This window comes from Helicoverpa armigera, chromosome 5, assembly GCF_030705265.1.
Source record: "Helicoverpa armigera isolate CAAS_96S chromosome 5, ASM3070526v1, whole genome shotgun sequence".
NCBI classification, from domain to species: Eukaryota; Metazoa; Arthropoda; class Insecta; order Lepidoptera; family Noctuidae; genus Helicoverpa; species Helicoverpa armigera.
Window position 1 is genome coordinate 12,564,962 of NC_087124.1, and position 23,168 is coordinate 12,588,129.

The 23,168-nt window shown below is 36.8% G+C and overlaps 3 protein-coding genes across 3 annotated transcripts; 1 reads left to right on the forward strand and 2 right to left on the reverse strand.

Moving 5' to 3' along the window:
* Positions 1-938: 938 nt before the first annotated feature.
* LOC110379840 (small ribosomal subunit protein uS12) lies at positions 939-3,730 on the reverse strand. The gene is made up of 5 exons (XM_021339649.3): positions 3,594-3,730; positions 3,089-3,248; positions 1,918-2,116; positions 1,317-1,407; positions 939-1,022 (listed from the first exon to the last, which is right to left on the reverse strand). Exons 1-4 carry the CDS (start codon positions 3,595-3,597, stop codon positions 1,339-1,341), a joined length of 432 nt encoding a protein of 143 aa, XP_021195324.1. The 5' UTR covers positions 3,598-3,730; the 3' UTR covers positions 939-1,022; positions 1,317-1,338.
* Positions 3,731-3,997: 267 nt separating this feature from the next.
* LOC110379837 (DNA-directed RNA polymerase II subunit RPB9) lies at positions 3,998-4,542 on the forward strand. The gene has a single exon (XM_021339647.3). The coding sequence runs from the start codon at positions 4,104-4,106 to the stop codon at positions 4,482-4,484; it is 381 nt and encodes a 126-aa protein (XP_021195322.1). The 5' UTR covers positions 3,998-4,103; the 3' UTR covers positions 4,485-4,542.
* Positions 4,543-4,874: 332 nt separating this feature from the next.
* Positions 4,875-22,698, reverse strand: LOC110374680 (uncharacterized). Its single transcript, XM_064034817.1, has 7 exons — positions 22,334-22,698; positions 20,846-20,989; positions 19,188-19,269; positions 9,052-9,201; positions 8,632-8,761; positions 8,458-8,547; positions 4,875-8,314 (listed from the first exon to the last, which is right to left on the reverse strand). Exons 1-7 carry the CDS (start codon positions 22,516-22,518, stop codon positions 8,124-8,126), a joined length of 972 nt encoding a protein of 323 aa, XP_063890887.1. The 5' UTR covers positions 22,519-22,698; the 3' UTR covers positions 4,875-8,123.
* Between the last annotated feature and the right edge of the window lie 470 nt (positions 22,699-23,168).

Sequence of the window (23,168 nt, forward strand, 5' to 3'; positions counted from 1 at the left end):
AGAAGGCCTTAATTCAAAAGTGAGTATTATGGGCTGATACGATGATAAAATAAAGGAATATTCATGATTTGGAGAAGGTTATATTGACTAACTAATTAGATAAAAATCATGTTGAACAGGTATTCTCTACTTAAAAAATAAAGGAATATTCATGATTTGGAGAAGGTTATATTGACTAACTAATTAGATAAAAATCATGTTGAACAGGTATTCTCTACTTAAATGTTTGTAGTTAGAGCTCCCTGGTATGCCTAAAACAGTAAATAAGCGTGTTAAAAAGAAAACATTTAATAATTTGCTTGAAAATAATGGTTAATTGTTTTTAGTCTACACCAGCAGTAACGTCTAAGTTCTGCCAAAAGTAGCACCTAATGTGTGTAATGTCTATCATCTGACAGTGTTTGTAATACGTTACAACAGAAATCATTAGCCGGAAGTACTCGGAAGGTAACTATATTCACTGTGAAAGGTACAAATTCATTAAAAAACGGTTCAAACATTTTGAACTTTAAGAATTGATTTTGAACCTTAAAAAATACACGTAAACATTATTAAATCCTAACAAATAAAACTGTTCTTATCTGTATTATGATAATCCATAGTAGTTTTGGTTAAATAGCTCACAATAAAAAAGTTCTGAGGTTTCAAACACGGTACGTTTTTAATGTGCCAGAAACTAACGCGAGTGCATGTCACAATGATCAAGTTCCGAGAGGTTTGTGGCTGGACGGAGCGGGAGTAGGAGCCTGAAAATGGTCGGATTTTGTTCAGTAGTTACCTGGCTTTCTAACAAGCATAAAATTTTTCTTTTCTGTTGAAGTTTGTTTTTCTAGTTTCGCCCGGCTAGAAATGCAAAATACCCCTATGTGCATCGTGCAAATTAGTACTGTCAGTAATCAGGATTTTGAATGGGGTTGGTAAGTAATAAAAGATAAACATTGGCGTACACAATTTATTATGTACTTGGATTTACATTTTATAATGTACACTTATAAACAACACAGCTTTGCAGCAGCAGGTCACTGGAACAAAAAACGCGTCTGTTAGCAAGCATTCCATTTTCCTTCCTTTGTTTATATTGAGGAATGTTATCAGTCACTAGGTTGCGTCATGGCATTCAGCAGTAGCAAATAAAAATAATTACATCACTTTGTATGCAGCCACGTGTAGAAATGAAGGATAAGAAAAAATTCAACAATACATACATGTGTACAAGGCCATGAACAAATGTGGAAAAATGAATCTAAATAATTTTCAGGTACAATCTGCCAATAAAATCTCAAATGAAGTTGGGTTAGAATTTGAAAAATATTCACCTTATCACAGTGTAAGTCACGCTTACGAACGTGGCCTTTCCTTCTTTTCTTTGTACAAGGCGAGGAGGGAGACGTTGGCCACCTTCACGACCTGAGAACACAAAAAATAAGTTAACAACATGACCAAGAAATATTTTATTCAGTCATTCCACAATTTCTGTGTCAGTCAAGCAACTGCATCATGGCGCTCAGAGTAGCAAATACTCCACTAAAAATAAGCAAATCATCATGAGGACTTTCCCCTTTTATATGAATTTGCCAATGGTTTCAATAATCCAATGGTTTAAAATAAAAAATAATAGCTATCAACTTATATGAATAACTTCAGATGAAACAAGTTTTGTCCACATGGTGAACTTATAACATGTGACTTTTAAAGTATATAAAAAAAAATATGCTTGTTCAAACTCGGTTAAAATAAAGTTGAAATCTCAGTCAACTCATGGAAGTAATAACTTGTCAAATAAAATGATTGCCAAACTAAGAAAACCAGATGCAGAAGTGCAAATTTTGATTCAGGTTTTAAACTGAATAATTTGTATAATTTTGACTACACACCACCAACCCATGAAGAACCTAGAATACATGTAAAAGTTCTCACCTTAAACCTGACTCCGGGAATGTCACCAACGGCGTGACCCTTACGACCGAATCCTGCTACTAGGACTTCGTCGTTCTCTTCAATGTGGTTGAGACAACCGTCCCGGGGCACGAATGCTGTTACTTTCTTGCCGTTTTTGATCAGTTGGACACGCACACACTTGCGGATGGCAGAGTTGGGCTGCTTAGCTTCAACTCCACTGTGGAGAAAGAGAAGTGGTCAATCAAATAGTCATGTAAGCTCAGGTATTAGGGTAGTCAGTTCAGAGTAACATTTAATAAGCCTATACATGTTGGGTGGAGACTGTAACTAATACTTTTATCTACTAATGGAATGTAAAACCTAACATTCAGATACTGTGATGGGACATATTAAACAGATTTTAATGAATTTAGTCATGGAATCTATCAGTTATCTTTTTATTGATTTATTGCACCTGCTATACTTCTAACACCAAAGTTCTGTTGTAACAGGAAGCTAGTGTGTGTAATCTAGCATGTGCACAATTTGCTTTAACCAATTTTAATGGAGTTTATCATTGTCAACTTGTCTTACACATAGCTCAAGAATTTACTACAGAGAATTGACAACCACAAAAAATCAATACACATCTGAGTGTGCAAGTAACGGCGCGAGAGCGTAAACACCATGCCTCATGTATAACCTCATTCATAGTTCAATGACCCATGTGGTATTTACACATCTCATGTTTCATGCATTTCGTATTTACAACAGCATTTTAGCGGTAAAACATTGAGAAGAGAGTAGTGAGCTGGAAAGTTTCACTATTTGCATTTCAAATGATGCAAAAACATGACAAATACGGATGCTACTTGTTAAACAGTTAGCTTTAAAACATAACTTGGTTAGGTTTAGTACAATTGCGAAAAACAGTAGTGAATGATATTTCTTCGCCTCCCAAAGTCCATGTCTTGTCTTCTGGTGGAGTGCGAGGCCGCCACTCGCAGTATTATCCTGTGATTGTAGTAGGAACACATTCACAAGTATAATACTGCGTGCGGAAGCGTCGTTAACCAACTGCCGCGTCCATTTTCTTCACTATATAAACATGCAAGTGCGTGTAAGTCTGACGAACACTTGGGCATTCCGTGACACAAACAGCCATCGACTTACCACGAACGGGCAGTAGTACGGTTGGAGACGTACTTACACTTTCTCCAGGACGATGCCCTTAGCGTGAGATGCACCACCGAAGGGATTGGCCTTCCACCTCGTACCCATGTGGGCTTTCTTGTAATCTTTATCAGCCCATCGCTGCTCGCGGCGATGATTCACGTGCTTTCGCGCCGTGCGTATACCACGGGGCTTACCTGAAATATTGACGGAGCCGGTTATCACTTGTGTTTACGACGCACGACACAGAAATCGATACACCATAATTTAAACAGGGTAACGTGAAGGGGAAAACTTTTATTGCACCTCTAGATTGACGCGGTAATAGGAGGATGGAAACGGATTAGTTTTACACCACGAGAAAAACATGTCTGCGCCATGGCCGACACCTATGCGTGCACGTATAAGTTACAACTTTTTAGGGAAATTATATTTGGAAATTCACTCCTACATAGCATGCGTATTTATTACACTTATTAACACGTTTTTGAACAAAAATAATAAATAAACCATAACAAATACTGCACAAAACTATTCCTTACCCATTTGGATAGCACGACACCAATCGGCTACGGATGGGAAAAGAAATTATCAAGCCTGCCAGCCAACCACCGGCTTCAACTCATCACTATGGCCAACATAATAACACCAACTTAGGGTTACCACTATGTAGAAAAAGTAATCGATAAACGAAGTTTGTGGTTTCCGTAGATGAAAAATCAAGAAATGTTGCTGAAACTTCAAACAAAAGTATCTATTATAAAAAAAAATCTTTTGCAATAAGCTTATAAAGCAATAAAGCAAACCATTAAAAAGTGTGTTAAAAACCGATCGTGAAAAGCCTAGGCAAGGTTTAATCGATACAGATTATACATAAATAATCTGAAAATCATTCATTCAATTTACTGTCATTTTTCAATGATGACATTGACACATTATATCTAGATTGTTTATGAAGCAAAGTCAGATAATCAGTTTTCTAGAAAAAAATAAAGCTACATAGCTGTGAAAACATCATCGCCGAGTTGACTTGTTGTTAATAAATCTGTACAATGACATTAAATCTAGGAAGAAAGGATGGCGGCCCAGGCTACGTCGGAATACAATTCTGTCAAGAGTGCAACAACATGTTGTATCCGCGCGAAGACAAAAACAACAAAGTTCTGCTGTATGCCTGCAGGAATTGTGATTACAAGCAACTGGCTGACTCAAACTGCGTGTATGTGAACAAAATTATGCACGAAGTCGACGAATTAACTCATATTAACCCGGATGTTGTTAGTGATCCTACTCTACCTAGGACGAAGGATCACATGTGCCCTAATTGCAACCACAGGGAGGCGGTGTTCTTCCAGGGCCAGACCAGACGCGCTGAAGAGGAAATGAGACTGTACTACGTGTGCACCAGTTGTAAGCACAGGTGGACTGAGTGAACATTCTATATTGTAAGACTAATTTTATTTTTACTGTAATAAATCTATACAAACACAATTTGACTTTTATTTAAGTTTTGCAATATAGGATCAGTCTTTAACTTTTGAGCTTTGAAATTTCTTCATTACATAGTTAATGGTTAAAGCCGGTTATTTTGGGCAAAGATAATGAATAACAACACTGTAATAGTTTTATACACTTTATTAACTAAAAATATTGCCAAGCATATCTGTTCTATATAACAGTTAACAATTCACAGCCATTGATTAATAATAAACATGGAGTTTTCTACCAATTAAACTCAAATGTGCCATATTTTATAAACAAAAGGTTTTCCAAACAATAAATTAGATTATTAATTTGACGGCGCCTTAACGCTGACAAATTTTTACTTTTGGAGAAGAGGCTAGAAAATAGAAACAGGAAATATACCATCACCGAAAATAACAACAAATGCAAAATAAAATAATAGAGAGTAATCTAAAGAAATAAATTTGTCTAAAGATTTTTAATGTGTCATAATACTGCTGTGATGGCTTAATTAATTATCAGAATGGTAAGTAGGCCATAGATGCAACAATTTGGCACATTGTGTAGTTCTAAAAGGGCTTTTGACTTTAAATTCCTGATTGCAACATGCCCAATTGTAAGTTCCCACTGTGTATCATGTACCTCTTTGATGCCACGCTGCAATCAGGTGCATTAAAATCATCAGCACACTAAACAGTATAACATTCCTGTAAGTAGGTATCTAAATACTAATTATTTAAAATCTACCAAATATCTAAAAACAGCTTCCCTGTTCCAAATATCAGGGTAGTTAGAAAGCTTAAAAATACTATCAACAAACAAATGAGTAGGCCTAGTGTATAGATCTGTGCCCTAAAAGCATGTGCAGTAAAGTTCAAAGTCTAAAAACAAGCTTAAGCTAGATACTACAAGTAGAATTTTATTTTGAAAGTAGTAAAGATAGGTACAATTTTCTGAAGTAGGTATAGATTGAATTTAAGCCTTTTTTCTAATAACTACATAGTTTAAACAGTTTCAACATGATAAATTAGACCGAAATAATATAAGAGAAGTCAATCAGAGGACTACTAAATTTGCACTAACTAACAATTTATACGAAAGACTTTCATTATTAATCGTCCAAACAATGACTTATGCTTTTCAACGGGCCTTTGGCAATATTAAATCTAAATACAAAATATTATATTTTCTCTCATGTATACTTAAAATTACATTAAATAATGAGTTCTATAATTGATTGTTCCAATCGCAAAATAAGTAATCCCGGAAAAAGAAATTGCGTGCCGGAACCGGACAAAGATGTTCAATTGACGTTTGTGGCAATGGCAAAGCTATTTCCGCTGTTACGAATGCAGCATAATTTTAGTAAAATATAGAGAACCATGTATCTTGACATACCACATCACGAGATCTTGTCTCGTAGACTTTATTGCACTTATTAATGATATTATGTATCTTAACATTGAATTAATCACGCAATCATCTTTTTCTAAAATTCTTAACACACTCGTACAAAGCATTATACGTCATAACAGGAAAAACTTAACAAGTGTACATTATAATTATCATCAACCTTTAGGAAGACGGGTTTTTTTAAACAAAAGGAAGAACATTTTCAAATCAATGGCTAAAGTGGCGCCATTTTATATTCAATTACAATATCGACAGATTCATTTGAATTCATAAAAAAAAACGTATTTTAATAATTATGAAGACAGTGGCGCCACCTTTGCTTGAAGTGGCTCTACGCCGCTTCTACAGAAATCTTCATCCACGAATTCACGTCACAATAAAAAAAAAATCGTCTATGAATATTCTATTAAAATAATACATTTTGCTAGTACACTTATAATTTATTAAGTTATATTCTCATGAGATTCGTATTGGTGTCTGTGTAATTTGAATATAACGTGCTTTCATGGACGATGCACTTCATTTTTTTCTAAATATAATTTTGAAGGGATTTCTTAATCTAACGACAGTAATTATTTTACTTTATTGTGGTAACGTGATTAAATAATTCCATATTACAATTAATTTATGTGGCGTTATACGTATTTCAATTATTAGGTATTATATTGACTTTTAAGCACCAACAAAATCTAATAAGGCTAACGTACATCTGCGATCATTGTAATGAATCCTATTCTAATTATGCGTTTTTTTGTTTTAGGACCTTCTAGGGAACGACAACCTACTTTAATTTCCTAAGCTAATGGCGATTCTTTCGTTATTTCATTGTTGGCATGTCTACTTATCGAATATTGACTTTCATTTGAGGACCTACAGTCTAGGTAGGACCTAAGTATATTTTAGGTGATACTTTCAAACAGTAGAAAAGCAACCACCACTTCCTCGCAAAGACCTTCGTCTACCTCTGCTTTCTGTTGGAATACTGAATAACTTAGCGAGTCTGAAGTTTCTGTTTGACTGCAACATACCTCCACCAATAAGAGATTCTGTCTATGTCCTGTGCCTGGTTTTCTTAGGTCCTTGAACTCTATGATTTAAAAAATATTATTGTTACCTATATTTTGTGCCTACTTGCAATTTGCGTTAACTTATATTTAATAACTTTATTCCCTAAAAATGTGCGTATGACTGTATTGCTTCTATGTTATAAATAACTTTATCAAAATCAAGCTCGAGCAAAACAACCTTTTTCTATTCTAATTTAAACTTCAAAGATCAATAACAAGGTTCTATTTAGATTAAATACAGTATCTATCAAGAACATTCCCGAGTCATTTTTTCTTTCCCGGTCTGGGTTCATCATTTCATTTGCAAATATAACATTAGACTGTATTTAGCATCAATATAATGATTGATGATTATGTTCATGTAAGTTACTTGAATTTACATAAGCGTTTTTAATTTAAAGTGGCCGAAATTAAGGAGTAATGGTGGCTTCCAATAAATGTTCTATATTTTGCTATTATAACTCAGCCCTATGCCAGTGTTGCCAAATTATAAGAATGGTCACGAAATAGATTTTAAATCTTTTCCAATACCTTTGATACTAGCTTTGAGCTTGATGTATTGCGTGAGTAGCGACCGCTTTGTTATCACAGAAAATATGATGAATAGAGGAAGGGTGAAATTCAATTTCTTAACACCCATCTATTGAAAACCGATAAGAATCTTTTTGGGCACTATTTTGAACCGGAACGTATTAGCTCAGCTAAGCGGACGGCGGCGTGATTCGAGACGGAATATTATACCTATTTGGTGCGTTCTTGTTGCTGTGTCGATGGAGAATGAATTTATGCGCTATGTAACCTCCTTGCATATTGACATAAGACTCGGTACCTAAATACTGCTTTCTTTAGAGTTCCAAATCAGAATTTCCTCCGTAAAATCTTGTTCGATTTTTTAACATTTGGAAGAATAACCGACATTTAAATAATCTTAAATTTTCAATAGGCCACACTAGCTCAATTCTCTCAAAATCATCACAACATTAATTGAATTTTTGCATTTCCCCCCAAATTACCAAACACTGTTGACTACGACCACCTGGTAACCATGGTAACCAGCTAAGATGTCGAGCATTAATGTAAAAACGTGGCGTCGATCTTGAGCCTTCTGCCACGTATGGATAGCCGTCGTCAGTGTTGCGGGGGAGTGGGGATATCGGGGAAGTTCTCAGGAAGTGGGGGGAGGACGTTGGCTTCGAACTGGCCGGACATGTTGCCTGGAGGGGAGTAGTTCGCCACGACGATGACTTTGCCGTCCCTGGAGCGAGCTTTCCCGACCCCGAAGAATGTTGTCGCTACCCATACCATTTGGGTGAAATGACCTGAAAACAATTTAATTAGCTTAAGTGTCGTTATATTTCTTGTAAGATAATTAATCATTTTTCTTGCATACTTTTTTGCTGGAACTTCCAGACTGTTGTCAACTTTACTCTGTTCTAATAAGATCCATTCACATTCAACTAACCTGCATTGACGTTGGCGTGTAAAACATCGGGCTCTTTAAAATAACTATACTGGCGTACTGCTGCATACCAATAGGAAGACACTTCTTGGCCTGTAGAAAAACAAACGATTGTTACAAAAATAGATCTTATTATGAAGTATTAAGACTCATTTTTAATTAAAGAAGTATTATTACCTGTGACGTCAGGCTGCAAAGCGCTGACAGGCCGTTGATACAAGTTCTGACCAACATCGCGGTCATTCCTGTAGTGAAACTTGTTTGTATGGGCTAGGTGGTTTGCCCACGCTTGGGCGTAGTCGCAAAGCTATTGAAAAAAACAGAATAAAAAACCCTTGAGTTAATGAACCGAGATGTTTATAATTGGCGCCCAACGTGGGGCAGACTCAAGTACGTACTTTTATTAATACTCAGAAAGAAATAAAATGGAATTGAAATTAAATAATAAAGTAGTTCTATGCAATAAAACGACTGCCAGAATCGTATAAGAATACTTTACAATGCAGTTTTATTTTGGCGCCCACCGTGGGACTTGGCAAAGGCACTATCAAGATGAATATTTGAGTCGGAAAGCGTTGCATTTGTCGAATAAATCACCTCAGGTGCCATATAGAGCTGCGGGGAGCCGTGACGTTGGCGATAAACGTTGTGCCAGCACAAACACTCCGTGATGAAGTCGCTGTCTTGCCAAGCTGTGCGGACCTCGCTCCATTGCACCACCATACTCACTGGCCTAGACTGCAGAACCTGAAATTTATATTATAAGAAACATTTCAGTAAAACTCTTTTCGTTAGGCGTAAGTTTTCACTTAAGTACATATTCAGATCATTGTTTTAGGAATCATGGATTCGAATATCAGAATTTCGTACTAGTCATCATTTCAAAGATATAGATACCTATATGCTCCCTTATAAAAGCTTATTTAATCCTCTTTTAAAACCTTACCTTTTACAAATATGAACGAAACCAAACCATTAAAGACCTTGTCATAAATTATCTACTTTCACGTATTCTGCAGGATAGAATTTATATGGTCTAGTAGTGATATTAAATTCCAACGTCATATCGTTACATCATAAGTAATATTTTAAATTGAAAAATGTTATGCAACATCCAATATTGGAAGATTCTGGAAATTGACGGTCTACCCTACGGAGTAAGGAATGATGCGCGGAGATGCCATAATGAAGGTAAGTCATGCGCCTTCTTCTAGGTCTACTGGCCAAGTAGCTACGGCAGCATGGCCAAAACGATCAGTTATGAGTGAACTAACGGGTTCTTTGAGACATCTGTCAACGATTTTAGTTATTACAAGAGTCCGAAAAAGGTGTAGGTATAAGAGTGAAGACAGCGACCCCCGCATTTTGGCGCGCTACTTTATTTATTTATTTTATTTATTTTAAATAAAATGCGCGCTACTTTCTTGGTAGATTTTCCGTTATGGCACCTCCGCTAGTCATTTTGTTCTCCATGCTAGCCGCACTCCACGAGGCATAATACGGCTCACTTGTTTTATATTCGGCTCTTCGAGAGTCTTTCTCAGTTCTCGAACAACGAATCGGAACTGCGTCATACATTTTGTAGGTTTTTAGGTATGTGAAGTATTTTGGGATAATGGACCTACGTCATGTTTTATACTTATTGTACTTAAGAGCGTAGTTAAACGGCGTTTGGTCAGATCGTTTGGTCCGATCTAATCTGATACCACGTGGTCTTAAAAGTCGGCTTAAGAGCTGGGTTCAGTTAGGTCATTAACTTTGTTCGAGATGATGATGATGGTTTACAGCCCATAGGTATCTGTATAAAATAAAAACCTACCTACCGATACCTCTAGATGTGCTAGTCATTAAGACTGAATCGTAAAATCCCCCGGTTTTCGTCATAAAACTCCGGGCTTGCTTGTGAAAATCCATAATTCATTTTTAATATCGGTTCGAAGTTTCAGAGTAAGTACTTATATAATGTAGGATCGGTGACGGAAGCTACGTAGAGGTATGTACCTGTAGTAAATTTCATGTTGCAGGTAAAAATTTAGTTTTTATTGGCTCATCAATCACTTGGCGCACCTGATGCTTTCGTCTATTTTAGAAATGATTGATATATCTTTTACAAAACCCTAGGTTTTGTTAAATGTAATGGAAGGTGCACCTCTGCCTCTCTCCGATAACACATATCCAGTTTGAAAATAATGTTATGAGTTTAATGTACTGGCTAGATAGAATAAATAGAGATATTTAGCGGAGACCATCAGTATAAACTATACCAACTTATTTTTTTTTTTTTTTTACATTAGGCAGGTACCTACTTATACAATAAACACTAGCGCTTATAAAAAGCTCGCACTTTTATGAGAGAATCTTTTTCCTATTCATTTATGACCGCGACCCACTTGGCGTCCCCCAATCAATCAAGCTTAGATCGTTATCCTTTGACAGTACATCACACCAGCATTAACACAGTAATTACCATATTATTTCGTGTAGTTGGTACTAATACATATAATAAAGAGGAATCATTTTTTGTTTATTTGTTTGTTTGTACCCGGCCTTGGAGCCTTTAGCTCCGAAACTACTGGTGCACTACAAAAAATTCTTTCACTGTTGGACAGCTGCACTCTTTCCAAGTAACATACCTAGGCTACATATTACCCTGTACGGGCAGTATAGTTTCCACGGGACGCGGGTGAAGCGGCGGGAAAACGGCTAGTTATAAATAATACGGAATTAAGGCGCCACTGTTGAACGAAATGCAAATATGCAGCTTGAAATAAATTGGACGCAGTTGGACCGCACGCGATAGGGGTAACAAGGACACATAATTACGTTTTAATTGGCCATATTTTACACTTTTGTGGGTAATTTAATGATATTAAATTGTTAAGCGGGTAGGTATGTAGATGTAGGTATATTAATTTTAATGAGGCTCTGTCGCTTAGGGATTTTTAACACGACTAAAAAGTGCAAGTCGGGTATCGTGCTGTTAACACGCACACATATCTATACCTTCAGAGAAGCAAGTAGAGGTATATCGGTAGGTATATGTACTTGTTTTATACTAAACTATGTAGGTACCTAACCTACGAATATCCTCACAAGCTTACGTGAAACGGTGTCTTGCTTCAAAAGAGTGTTAACCTATTACAAATTCTAACTCGAGAGGTGCGTTCCGAAGTTGTAATTAATCTCATTATATACAAATAAAAATCCTTAATAACCGTTATTAAATGAAGTAAAAAATAAAAAAAGTTTCAAGTGAGCCGAGGTTAGGCCGAGGCAGTTCTCAAACTGCCCAAAGCCACAAGGGGAGCAAACTCTTTAAGACGAGTGGCCGCTGTTCTCATTACAGTAAAAGCTTGGAGTCTCTCAGGCTTTCGTCTGCCACAAATACGACCGATTTATACGAGAGAAAATTCTAGAACACCTACGTATCTATTATTTTTCCAATATTATGTAAGTAGCTAAGCATTCCACGTGTAAGTATTAGAGCAGGGAGGGAGAATAAAAACTAGATGTTTATTTGCTTTGAACGTAGAAGCACTGGCTGAAAATAAAAGAAAATAGTTATTCGAATTTTAAATCTTTTCTACATTCTGATATTTAGGTGCCCATCTTACGGCCGTTCCTATATTCTATCTATCCGTTGATTTGCTAACTAGAGCGAGACTAGAGATATAGAACTTTAACATTATTAGTCCTACTAGCTGGTGCCCGCGACTTCGTCTGCGCAGGTTTAGTATTTCGAACAATATGTTTACAAATTGTAGCCTATGTGTTATTCTGATGTATAAGCTATATTATTGTAAAGTTTCATTAAAATCCATTCAGTAGTTTTTGCGTGAAAGAGTAACAAACATCCATACATCCATACATACAAACTTTCGCGTTTATAATATTAGTAGGATACAATACAAGTAATGTCAAATTTTTATCTATGGTAAGCAAAACAACAGATAGGTACATAAATATTGAGAACGGCCGTAAAATGGCACGTCCTGACCACGTTAAACACATTATAAATTAATGAGAAATTCATTTTTCAATACTTTTAAAATTTCTAGTAATCTATGCAGTTTTTAAATGACGTTGAGTTATTCAGCTCAGCTCACGGAGGCGGATTGATATATAGCCTCTTCAGAGGTTCGTGCAAGTCTTTAAAGTTTCACGGTTGGCACACCTCGAGCCTCGCTTGCAAAGAGGCTAAATTACTCATACATGCTGGGGTGAAGTTGCACCTGCATCTGGTTATAATTCCAGCGTTGCAGAAATGCATTCGTAATAACTGGGGCGTGGGTCGCTCTCAGGAGGCGTGGGTGGTGCAGATTTATTCGTTAAAAACGGTTTGAAAATTTTCGGAGTGGATGCTGCTTGAATTTTTTCACTTGCTTAGTTTGTTTTACTATGATAAAATATCAATAACTAATAATTAAACCGACTCAATCATCAATGAATACTAACTTAGCGAACCTTCACTCTAAATCGTCTTCGTCTAACAAATGCTATGGTGAACACCGCATCAAGGTCGGTTCAGCCAAATAAGAGATAATCGCGCACAAACATACATAGCTACAGGTCAAACTGAGAACCTTCTATTTTTGAAATCGGTTAAAAACTTACTCGCATGCCATGGCTTTCTTTCCACGCGACTTACCATACTTAGAGTCGACGTTACATAAAGAAATATATTACTGGACTAAAATACTTATTCTAGGTATTCCATACCGTGGGAAACTGGGAATTCTAAAGTCCTGAATATATTGGAACCGAAGCCGTTGGTTGCATAAGAAAAGGTCACGATCACATGGCAGAGTGCCAACAAAGTGCTTCCATTCGAGCAAGACCATAGATTTCAATAACGTTACGCAACACTATGAATGTGAATTGGAAATGAATAGCGTAGACAAACAAACTTCAATAGAAACTAAAGAATTGACTGGAATTTTAAAAGCTTAGCATTAACCCGGTAGGGGTATAATTGGGTTGTTCGGGTTACTAGATTGAGGAGGTCAGATAAGCAGTCGATCATTGAAAAATACTGGTACCTACTCAGTTGCTTTCGGTAAAGGGATCTACACACCAAAGCCGCTGACCCGGCGGCACAGCCCGGCGGCACGACTGCCGCGGCATGTGGTGTTCTAGTAATTGCCAAATACTCTATGAAAGCCGGCGGCATGATTGTACAAAATACGGCCGGCGGGTTGGGCCGCCGCCCGGGCTGTGCCGCCGGCATCAGCGGCTTTGGTGTGTAGACACCTTAAGATTGCAAGCCGACCCCTTCATAGTTGGTAATAGTCTAAGCTAAAATTCTATCGTCTTAATTTAAAAAAAAAAACAGCCACACGAGGTTTGGTCCAATAAAATAGAAAAACAGAAAAGTCCTTTAGTTACTGTATGATACAATGCGAGTTTCTAAACTAACTTGACTGCGCAAAGAAGATAACAGAACGACCCTAAACAAATTCATCTCACTCGCCAAGATAAATATTTCCACTAAAACTTGCTAGGTTTGAATAAATCACTTGAAGTTTTAGGCTGTTTCATGTAACAAATGTACCTAAAGTAACACTATATTCACACGGAGACATCAGTTTCGAAGCCGGATCTGATCTCTGCAGGATATAAACGATCCCTACTAATATTATAAATGCGAAAGTACCTAACTCTGTCTGTCTGTATCTGAATGTCTGTTACGCTTTCACGTCTAAACCACTGAACTGATTTTAATAAAATTTGGTACAGAGATAGAGTTGACCTTGAGAAAGAACATAGGATAGTTTTTATCGCGGACTCTTTAAGAATTCTTTTGGAAACGTGATATAACCGCCGGGATAACATATATGTAGATAGCTTGTCACACGGGCTAAATGTTATTCGATCCGACACGAAGTGTCGCTTCCAAACAGTGAAATAATCTTTTTATCGTTTCTGTAGTTTCAAAGCCTTTTCGGTATAACAAACGTAAAAAAATCCTAAATAATGTTACCTAGTACTTACAGAAGTACATGATATATTAACACCTCATAGGTAACTCTTGGGAAAAAATCCCGTAGCCCAGTTAGTATCTCCGCTTATGATTTAGAAGCAAATCCTCAGTTAATTGGGTCTTGCATTCAGAGCGAGATGGATTACAAATGAGGTTGCTACACAAAGATCCGTTGGTGGATGCTTGATAGCCATTATATCTTCTAAGACCTGAAATCCCTTGTAATTTCGCAGAAGATGGGCTTATATACAGTTGGGTACATAGGTACTTACTGCGAGCCCATTAATATAATATCCCACGTACGGACCCAGTAATTATAGGTAAGTACCTACTCTTATGTAATGACATAAGCTACACTGTGTTTACAAGTAGACTAAAAATGATAGCAAGCCATTGAAAGGTTTCATATTTTCCACGTCAGTTACAGTCTGCATTTTTTAAATATTCCCTCAATTCAGTTCAAAAATATTATGAACTCATTAAACTTTATAATGAATGACATTCATATCGCATTTCAAACAATAATATTTTTGTAACTAATCTATCTAATTAACCGGGTGTACTCAACATAAATAAGCTTGGGTCAAGGATGAATTAAATAACGAAATTAGGGTCATCCCTTATTCCAATTGGGGATAAATAAATTATGCTGACGCCATGTTTGAGATCTGCAGTATTTTTTTTTAAAGCAAAGAGGATATAAGTAATAAGGTGTAAACTGTACCTACTTTCCTTTCCCTAATTGAAAGATAATACCGGTAAACTATCAATCAATCACAGTGTAAGAAAAAATAAGGCTCGAACACCGTTGGAAACAAAAATAAATAAGAATCATAGTACCAAGGTACTTTTAGACATAGTACCCTAGTCGTAGACTGGGGTAGCAAAAAGGAACCATGATGAACGACTTCATAAACTAGACTTGTCTATTGCAACTAAAGTTCTTTGATCTGAAACGACTCTGCGTGTTTGGCGACCATAAAATCAGTTGATTGACTCGCTTTTTATGAACTGACAAAATACAATTTCCCTTAGTTTCTGTTCGGTATTATTTATTTTATTCAAAAGCCAATTTTAATCTATGACATAGTAGGTACTTATTTTTTCCGGTAATATTTTTATCATGAACATTCCTTACTCAAATTCTAAAGTACCTACCTTACGAATTTATCACGTGCACGGTGTAAAGTGAGCCTAAGGGCCTGTTCACATACACGGTTTTCAGAAGTTCAGAGCACGGCTGCGGTAAAAATGTAAAAATGTAGATGGAAGTCCACGGCACGGTGCCATCTGAAAGCTCTCCATGTCTCATACATTAAGTACTACTTCGTACGGCACGACAGCCGTGCCGTGGCCGCATGCATATGAAAAGAGCCTTATTGCGTCATTTTGTAAGCTAGTACCGTAAAACCTATCATTATTTGCCTTGTAATGTAACAAAGCAACGGTGTAAATAATACGAGAACCTTCATTTCCTTAGGAAAGTGATGTGAACGCTGATAATAATAGGGCGTTGCTTGGTAAGTCGTAAGGAACTAGTGAATAATTGTTCGAACTATAGTAGGTATATGTGGGCACTACGATAATTTTATACGTTTGTTTTCATACCAACCAAAGCAATTTTACTTGCCCATACGAATAAAATTCAATAAAAAATTTAACCAACCACAGGAAAGGCGCAGAGAAAATTTTGTTGGAATATTTTTAACGAAATCCTCTTTATATCAGAATATGAAAATTACCTATCAGAAACACTAAGTTGAAACTGACATTCCGCGAACCCTTTCAAACAATCAAAGCTACATTACCTCGAGAAAACCTATAAAGAAGATCCAAATAGTCCGTTGTTTTCTAAAAAGAATTCGAAAAAACCCTTCCGCCCGCCTAGACTCACTTAAATTAAGATTTAAGAGCTCACGCTGTCGCCAGAATTCGTGACAAAGTACCTACCGATTTTTTTCATACAACCCACCCGAACTGCTAACGAAGAGGTCGGGAAGAAAAAAGTTTTCTTTCTTTATGTTCAGGTTCATGGCAATTAGGGTACGGACACGGAGTAAGATGTGCGGAGATGCCGTAATGCAGGTAGGCCAGGCACCTTCTTATAGGTCAAATTCGTACGGTGGGTAGGGCTTTTAGACATTATTGCAATGTTTAATATAACAAAAAATTTGCGGGTCCAAAGAAGGTGAATAAGGGCGAAAACAGTCTTAACGTTCCTTGTCCTCGCATTTTGGCGCGCTACTTTCTTGGCACCTCTGCTAGTCATTTGTTCTTCGCGGGTACGGGTCAAAATATGACTTAGGTAGGTAAAACAAAAACTTTGCCAACTGAACTGGCTTTAGCATTTTAAAAAGATACCTACCTCTTCCTACTTCTTTCATGTTCATTCTGAGAGAAAATTGCGTAATAATTTTGGAGATAGGGAGTTAACTTGTAGATTGTAAAGTATTGAACTGAATCCATTAATCATTTGGTTAGAATATTAAGATGAAAAGATTTGTATGTTACACATGCCAAATTATAGCCATGAAAAGTGGTTCTTGACAATGAAACAATTTGGAAATCAGTCAAGAATTCATGTGACTTCCAATCTCAAAACTGCATATAAAATTATACTTATACAAATAAGCGAGCAATAATTTTGTACCTAAACCATTAGGCCATAAAGATTAGCTATAAAAGGGGTGTTAACGTTTTTATTCTAACCGGCAACAGCCATTTTTATTTTTCCGTCATAAATGGATTTGGTTGAGATTTTTTATGCGATAAGTTTGTGTCCAGAAACCCTATTATTCTGCCAAGGAAATTCGTTTCCCGAGTTTTTGCTGAGTCATAGACAAATGATCTGAAGGTGATAAGCGATTTTAGTGGTGTTAATTTACGAAACTATGAATGTTTCTTAGTAGGTTTACCTACTTACATATTTATTTTCAGACATATTTACCGACTTTATAGGGCGTCAAATTTTGCCGGAGGCTTCATGAGCAGCATAGGTAAGTAGTATCTAAGTCCCTAATGTTATTATGCTCAGATATTTCACATAATATGCCCAAACGAAGGTACATAAGATTGTTCAATTTAAGCTTTTGTTATTAGAGAAAGTACTTACATCTTTGTTTTGCAACAGATTTCTTAAGGCGAGGAAGTGGTCAACAATAATTCCATAACCGGCACGCGCATCTAAGGCGCCAAAAGGGGTCGGAGCGTCTGAGCGGGGCGAGGATAACAATACGCGCGCTAGCTTATAACTAAAAGTCGTAAGCGACAAAATGGTTTTGTAATTTTATTATTTAGAAATGATAATTTGATAAAAAATCCTACTACAATTTTAAAGAGTATGTATATACTCAAGTACTAAAAAAGTTAAGAGGCTTTAATCGGTCCCGTTTGCCCATAATATGTGAATCTCTTTTTAAAAAGAGGTATGTTTGATATATTTTTCTCTGTTATAAAAGTTACCTAATCATGTTTCTACAACTAACAAAATAAGGTTTATATCATGAACTTTCAGGTAACCAAGTTGTATTTTGATCCGTTTTGTATTTACTGAGAAAAATTGACATCCTTGGCGCCAAAAATTCCAATTCGTCCTCTTAAGCTATAGGTCTGAATAGAACTGTCAGTTTTTCCGTCGATCCATCTTAGTTACTCACGATATCGGTAGGCCGATCAGTAAATTGTAGGTCGGCTTCAAGGATTGATAGCTTCCCTAAAATCTTAAGAACCTCCTTCGATTTCCGATACCCTTTCAACGAAGTTTATAATCAAAGAGTTCGATCGTTACCGCACTCAGCCTTCGTCCATCAATCAATTGGTTTTTGTAACCGTTAATTTTAAGAATGAAAAATAGCTTAGGTACTACAATTGTTTGTGTAGTATCTAAAGCTAGCTAATATACTTACTTAGGTTTCGTTATTTGCGTTTAGGTAGGTAGGTGCCACTTTGGGACAGATTAGATCGAAAGAGTATTTAATGATTAAAAGATTTAATGGATTTTTATTAACGACAAATTGAATATGAAATCCAGAATTAAATTCAAAACTTTATTAAACAGAGCTTAAATAAAATGCCAATGGTTTAGTGCTTTGGTATCGAAACTACTTATTTTCAAAATGGCGTCGTAATCCAGTTTCGAACTTTTTGGAGCGAGCAGCGAGCTTACCTAACCTTTTTGTCACGTCATAGGTCATTTTCATGGTTGAACACAGCTCAGTGGGCACGATCGGGCCCTCGGAAAAAGAGCCAAAAACATTTCCGCACTTCCGCATGAGGTCAAGGGCGCGTTCCATTTGCCCGAGATCATAATATTATGCATATTACATGACGTAAACAATGACATGTTAATGTTTAATGCTTTATGCAGCAGCTGTCGTGCCCTTGAAAACTTTGCACAAGTCTTGTATAGTAACGAAAGATTGCGAGAGCAGAGATTTGGGAAATTCCTTTCATAAAAACTGTAAAAGTTATAATTTGTTAACCCTACCTAACGCACTTTTTCCAAAGTATAAAATAGGTACCTACTTCTACGATTGTAATTAAACCTGATAGATCTGAAAATAAATCAAAATTGGTTTGCCATTCATTCTCATCAAAATAACTCATGAAAATTGAAACTATGTAAAACGTAAATACCTATGTATGAACCAAAAATGTACCTACTATAACAACAAGACGAATAATATGAAAACAATTTACCTGTCTAGCCTAGACACAAACAATTTGTAGACATGCAAAAGTAAGCTAGACTTACCTTTTGTAAAAGTTTAGGCCTGTTGTCTAAAGGCTCTTCGATAGTGGTCTTGTTCTGTTCATTGTCATTTTTGTAGGCGTTCCTGTGAACAAAATAACCCTTTGAATTAGAACTCTTTCAAAGTAATAATAGTACACCATACATACTTATCAGTGTCAGTCACTAAATGCTTCTATAGTAAGTGCTTACAAAGTCTTTCGTTCGGTACCTCGGGACCAGTAGGTGCCTATCCATGTATCTACTTCTATTTAAGCCATCAAAGCACGTACGTGTATGTCCAAAAGACGACCCTTTGGGGTATCCCAGGGTATCCCTTAACCTTTATAGTGTATTTAAGTCCGTCCACCCAACTGAACACAAAGTAGCTATTATGAAGAATTTATTTTTATCAGCCAAAATCTTTGTTTACTTCTGTCATACTTAGGTCTATGAGATCGGGATAATCTGTACTCATTCGCATATTGTTATTTTACTCGTTCGCATCTGTTTAAATATATTATATTTAGCAGATAGTTTATGTGTAGTTTGCACAAAATCGGTCGAACGGTTCCTCATACATATCATATTTTTTGTAACAAAATGGTGGACTTTATGTACTTAGCGAAACATGTACCACGGGCTACTAGTACAGGATAAAATATAGGTGCCACAAAGGTTATATGCCTGCATAAATGCAGTCTTCAACGAGTCGTGGAGTCGTCAAGGGTCATCCATATGTAAGCGCTTCTCAGTTTAATTGCAAACTCGAGCGTCGAGTGAGGGGTCAAGTGCTGAAGCCGAAGATCTATTTGATCTACTATATATGTATAGATATTTTCAACGGCCTCAGTTGATATTATGATGAGAAGTTAGTGAACATAATATAGTTCTTTTCCGGGTAGTGAAAATGTCACCGACTGAATGGCAGTAAGGTTACTAAAATATCAATCAGTAGTTTTTGATATCAACCAGTCACTATATGAAGACTTTATTAATCAGTATCCTATCTTAGAGTCAGTAATCTAATTATATTGGAAATACCATCGGCCTTTCATGGGAAGCTAGATAACTTGACCCCCATAACATTCCATGCCTTTAATGACAAGACAATCGGAAATACCGCATCAAGATAGGTTTGCGTGCTTTTCTTGGCATATCGGGGAAGTTATATATAAGGGAGCATTCTATTGTAGTACTTATCTCCCCACTCCAACCCCCGCGTCGAACCTTGGCAGGTATTGGAGTTAAGCACGCGATGTGCAAGGCGTATCGCGAACTGTACGTGGGTATAATCTTCAAAGATGTTTTCGCTTTGTTTTCCAATGAACGTGAAAATGTGGAGATTATTGCTTATTGTGTTACATGCGATGAATAAGCTCTTATGACGTAATATATGCTTTATTTAGTCTGTACCCATTACTGTATTTATATTACCCTGATCCTCGATAAAGTTTTTGGCGCCCACCGTGGGACTGAGACAATTAAGCGTAGACTGTTACTGAACAATTATGTATAGTTTCTAGTTCTTTAATCTTATCTAGTAGTGACATAGACATTTTTTGTAAAGATTTCTGGTTGTTTACTAAAAGAAGAATGATCGAGTAACTTTTGGCGCCCAACGTGGGACAAACAAATTACAATTAGACTGAGTTTATCCTGTATCGTTTATCATGTTTTACCTTTCTGGCTGCAGCAAAGCAGGCGACACCTTCTTCCTGAGGTTGGCTAGCGCGGTCAACTCCTCTCGTTTCCTTGAGGGGGGCGGCGCGCCGCATAACGTCAACATCGGCGTCGGCGTTGGCTGTTGGGTGCGCGATAGTAATCTGAAGCAAGGGTTACACGTCATTAACGGCCAAAAAATTACTTCTTACAGAAAAACAAAAACTTGTTTCTTTTAATGGATGTCAGTAATCCCCAAACGAGAGGAGAAGTCCTTAGCAAAAAAACTATTCAAATGAACGTTATTTTTCAGGGGTTTTGATTGACTCAATAGTTTGGATTACCTAACTTGAGTTAGATAACGCCGAGTGCAGTCCGGCTCGCAAGAAGATCTTGATAACTTAGTGGGTAGAACTTTTCAATTTCCGATGCCTGTCCTCTCTGGTAACTAATGTTAGTTTTGTACAAGATTGGATTGCTGGAATTTATTGGCGTAAAGTAGGTATGGCACCAAAACAAAAAGAAGAAATCACGAACTTTGCCATCACCAGGTAATGCTGAAGCTTCTATGTGCGTGCAAAAGAGGTTGTTTTGACAGACTTCAGAAAAACAAGTGTTGCTTAGGAGTTTGTTACGCTGCTACCGTTTTTCCTAAAGAGGGCCCATTCATTTTTATTTTGATGCCCAACAATATCAGCACAAAGCCGACTCTAATATATATGTAGTTGGGAAAAAGCTAGGCCAAAAACCCTCGAAAATCAGTCAATTTTTTAAATTAATTTTTAAAATCGTGTCTGATTTAAACCACTACGTACCAACGGCAGTCAAGTTAAAACTACATTAGGTAGTTAATACAATAATTATTTTACTTTATAAGTTAGGTGGTTCTATCATACGCCGTTTAACTCGCAAGTCCCCAAGGAAGGGCCTGTCAAAACAAATCACTCGGTAGATAGGGCTAGTTATTAGATTTCAAATGAAATTCGATTTGAGCCGTGATGATGTGAGACGTTTCTTGATGGATTTATTACGGGGTTTATATTTGTACACCTTTGTTTACGTAAAGCATTTGGATGTGTTATCTGAAGATGAGGAGACATAGCACATGTAAGGTGGGTATGTCTACAACAGCACGTTTTGTAATGAAAATCTATTTACTACATTGGCAAAATTTTATATCCCTTCGGTATTCTTTTTTTTCCAAATAATATACGTTCGATATTTAGACGTAGAAAGAAAATTGTGATCACATAATTTTGGACGGGTATTCATAAATTGTTTCAGTCATTATATGAGCCTGTGAAAAATCGCGAAAATTAAATCCTTTGTATCGGAAGAGTGCCAATAACAATGGACAGGAATTGAGATGACTACTGAGTAAAATTAAGTTGAGCTTTTTTCCTATCTACTCTTAATTCGTTCAAATCCCTTAAATTCACAAGATGCTTCTCAATTCTCATTGCCACCTTAATCACCAGCAATACCTCAAAAAACAAACAAATACCTACCTTTTAGAGGCCGGCGTCCTCTTCGACAATAAGGTATAGTCATAGAGGTTGGAGCTCGAAGGATTATTGTTAAGAGCTGGCGGGTAATACGCGTCTTCATCTTTATAATTGTTGTTGACTAGCGCCGACTTCAGTGGTAATAACTCAACAGTGTCGTTGGGACGGTGTTCGCGTGGTGTTGTCATCGCGGGACTGGCATCGTGCGGCCTCGCCGGCTGCTTGCAGCCTACTGAAAGATGTGGCCTTGAAAATGGTGCAGCGTAGTGCGGGGTAGGTGCTGCTGTCTGTTGTTATCGAGCACGTTGCATGATGAGCACGTTCTGAGCAATAAAGAATGCTCCAGTTGTTTTTTGAACCTCTTTTTAAATATAAAGTTATGAAACTTGAAGATTCCACTTATACCTAGCTATTTTTCCCTTTGTGAATGCACTGAAGCAGGAAATAAGGCAGGGTGTTTAGCTATGTAAGGAGATTGGGCAAGAATGTATGAAGTCTGGTCCAAATGTCCACCACGAACGAGACCTATATAATTAAATAGTCCACTTAATTTAGAGTAACTTTTACTAAGAAAGTAAAAAAAAAACAATGCCAAAAAAAAGTTATAGCCAAAAATGTATTCTTAATTTTCGGTAGTTTTTGTATGTTATCATTATATTTTTTTATTTTATTCCACTTCCATTTCCGCACTTTATCTAAAACTAAGATGAGTAAGACACATTTGCATATAAACAGCCCATATTTTTGCCCGATGGATGTACGAATCACTAACCAATTGAGGCGCCAGAAGTGCTTGAATATACTCAGCGGTTCCTGGTTCCAGCGGTAACTGGTGGTG

What these genes read in the sequence shown, in the direction of transcription:
- LOC110379840 (XM_021339649.3), bottom strand. An exon ending in GGCATCGTCCTGGAGAAAGT is followed by an intron (nt 2,117 to 3,088) that starts GTAAGTACGTCT and finishes CTTTCTCCACAG; the next exon opens with TGGAGTTGAAGCTAAGCAGC. An exon ending in TTCCCGGAGTCAGGTTTAAG is followed by an intron (nt 1,408 to 1,917) that starts GTGAGAACTTTT and finishes TTGTGTTCTCAG; the next exon opens with GTCGTGAAGGTGGCCAACGT.
- LOC110374680 (XM_064034817.1), bottom strand. Translation starts at nt 22,518, where the DNA reads ATGACAACACCACGCGAACACCGTCCCAACGACACTGTTGAGTTATTA. An exon ending in GCTTTGCTGCAGCCAGAAAG is followed by an intron (nt 19,270 to 20,845) that starts GTAAAACATGAT and finishes TTTTGTTCACAG; the next exon opens with GAACGCCTACAAAAATGACA. An exon ending in GGCCTAAACTTTTACAAAAG is followed by an intron (nt 9,202 to 19,187) that starts GTAAGTCTAGCT and finishes TATAAATTTCAG; the next exon opens with GTTCTGCAGTCTAGGCCAGT.
- LOC110379837 (XM_021339647.3), top strand. Translation starts at nt 4,104, where the DNA reads ATGACATTAAATCTAGGAAGAAAGGATGGCGGCCCAGGCTACGTCGGA.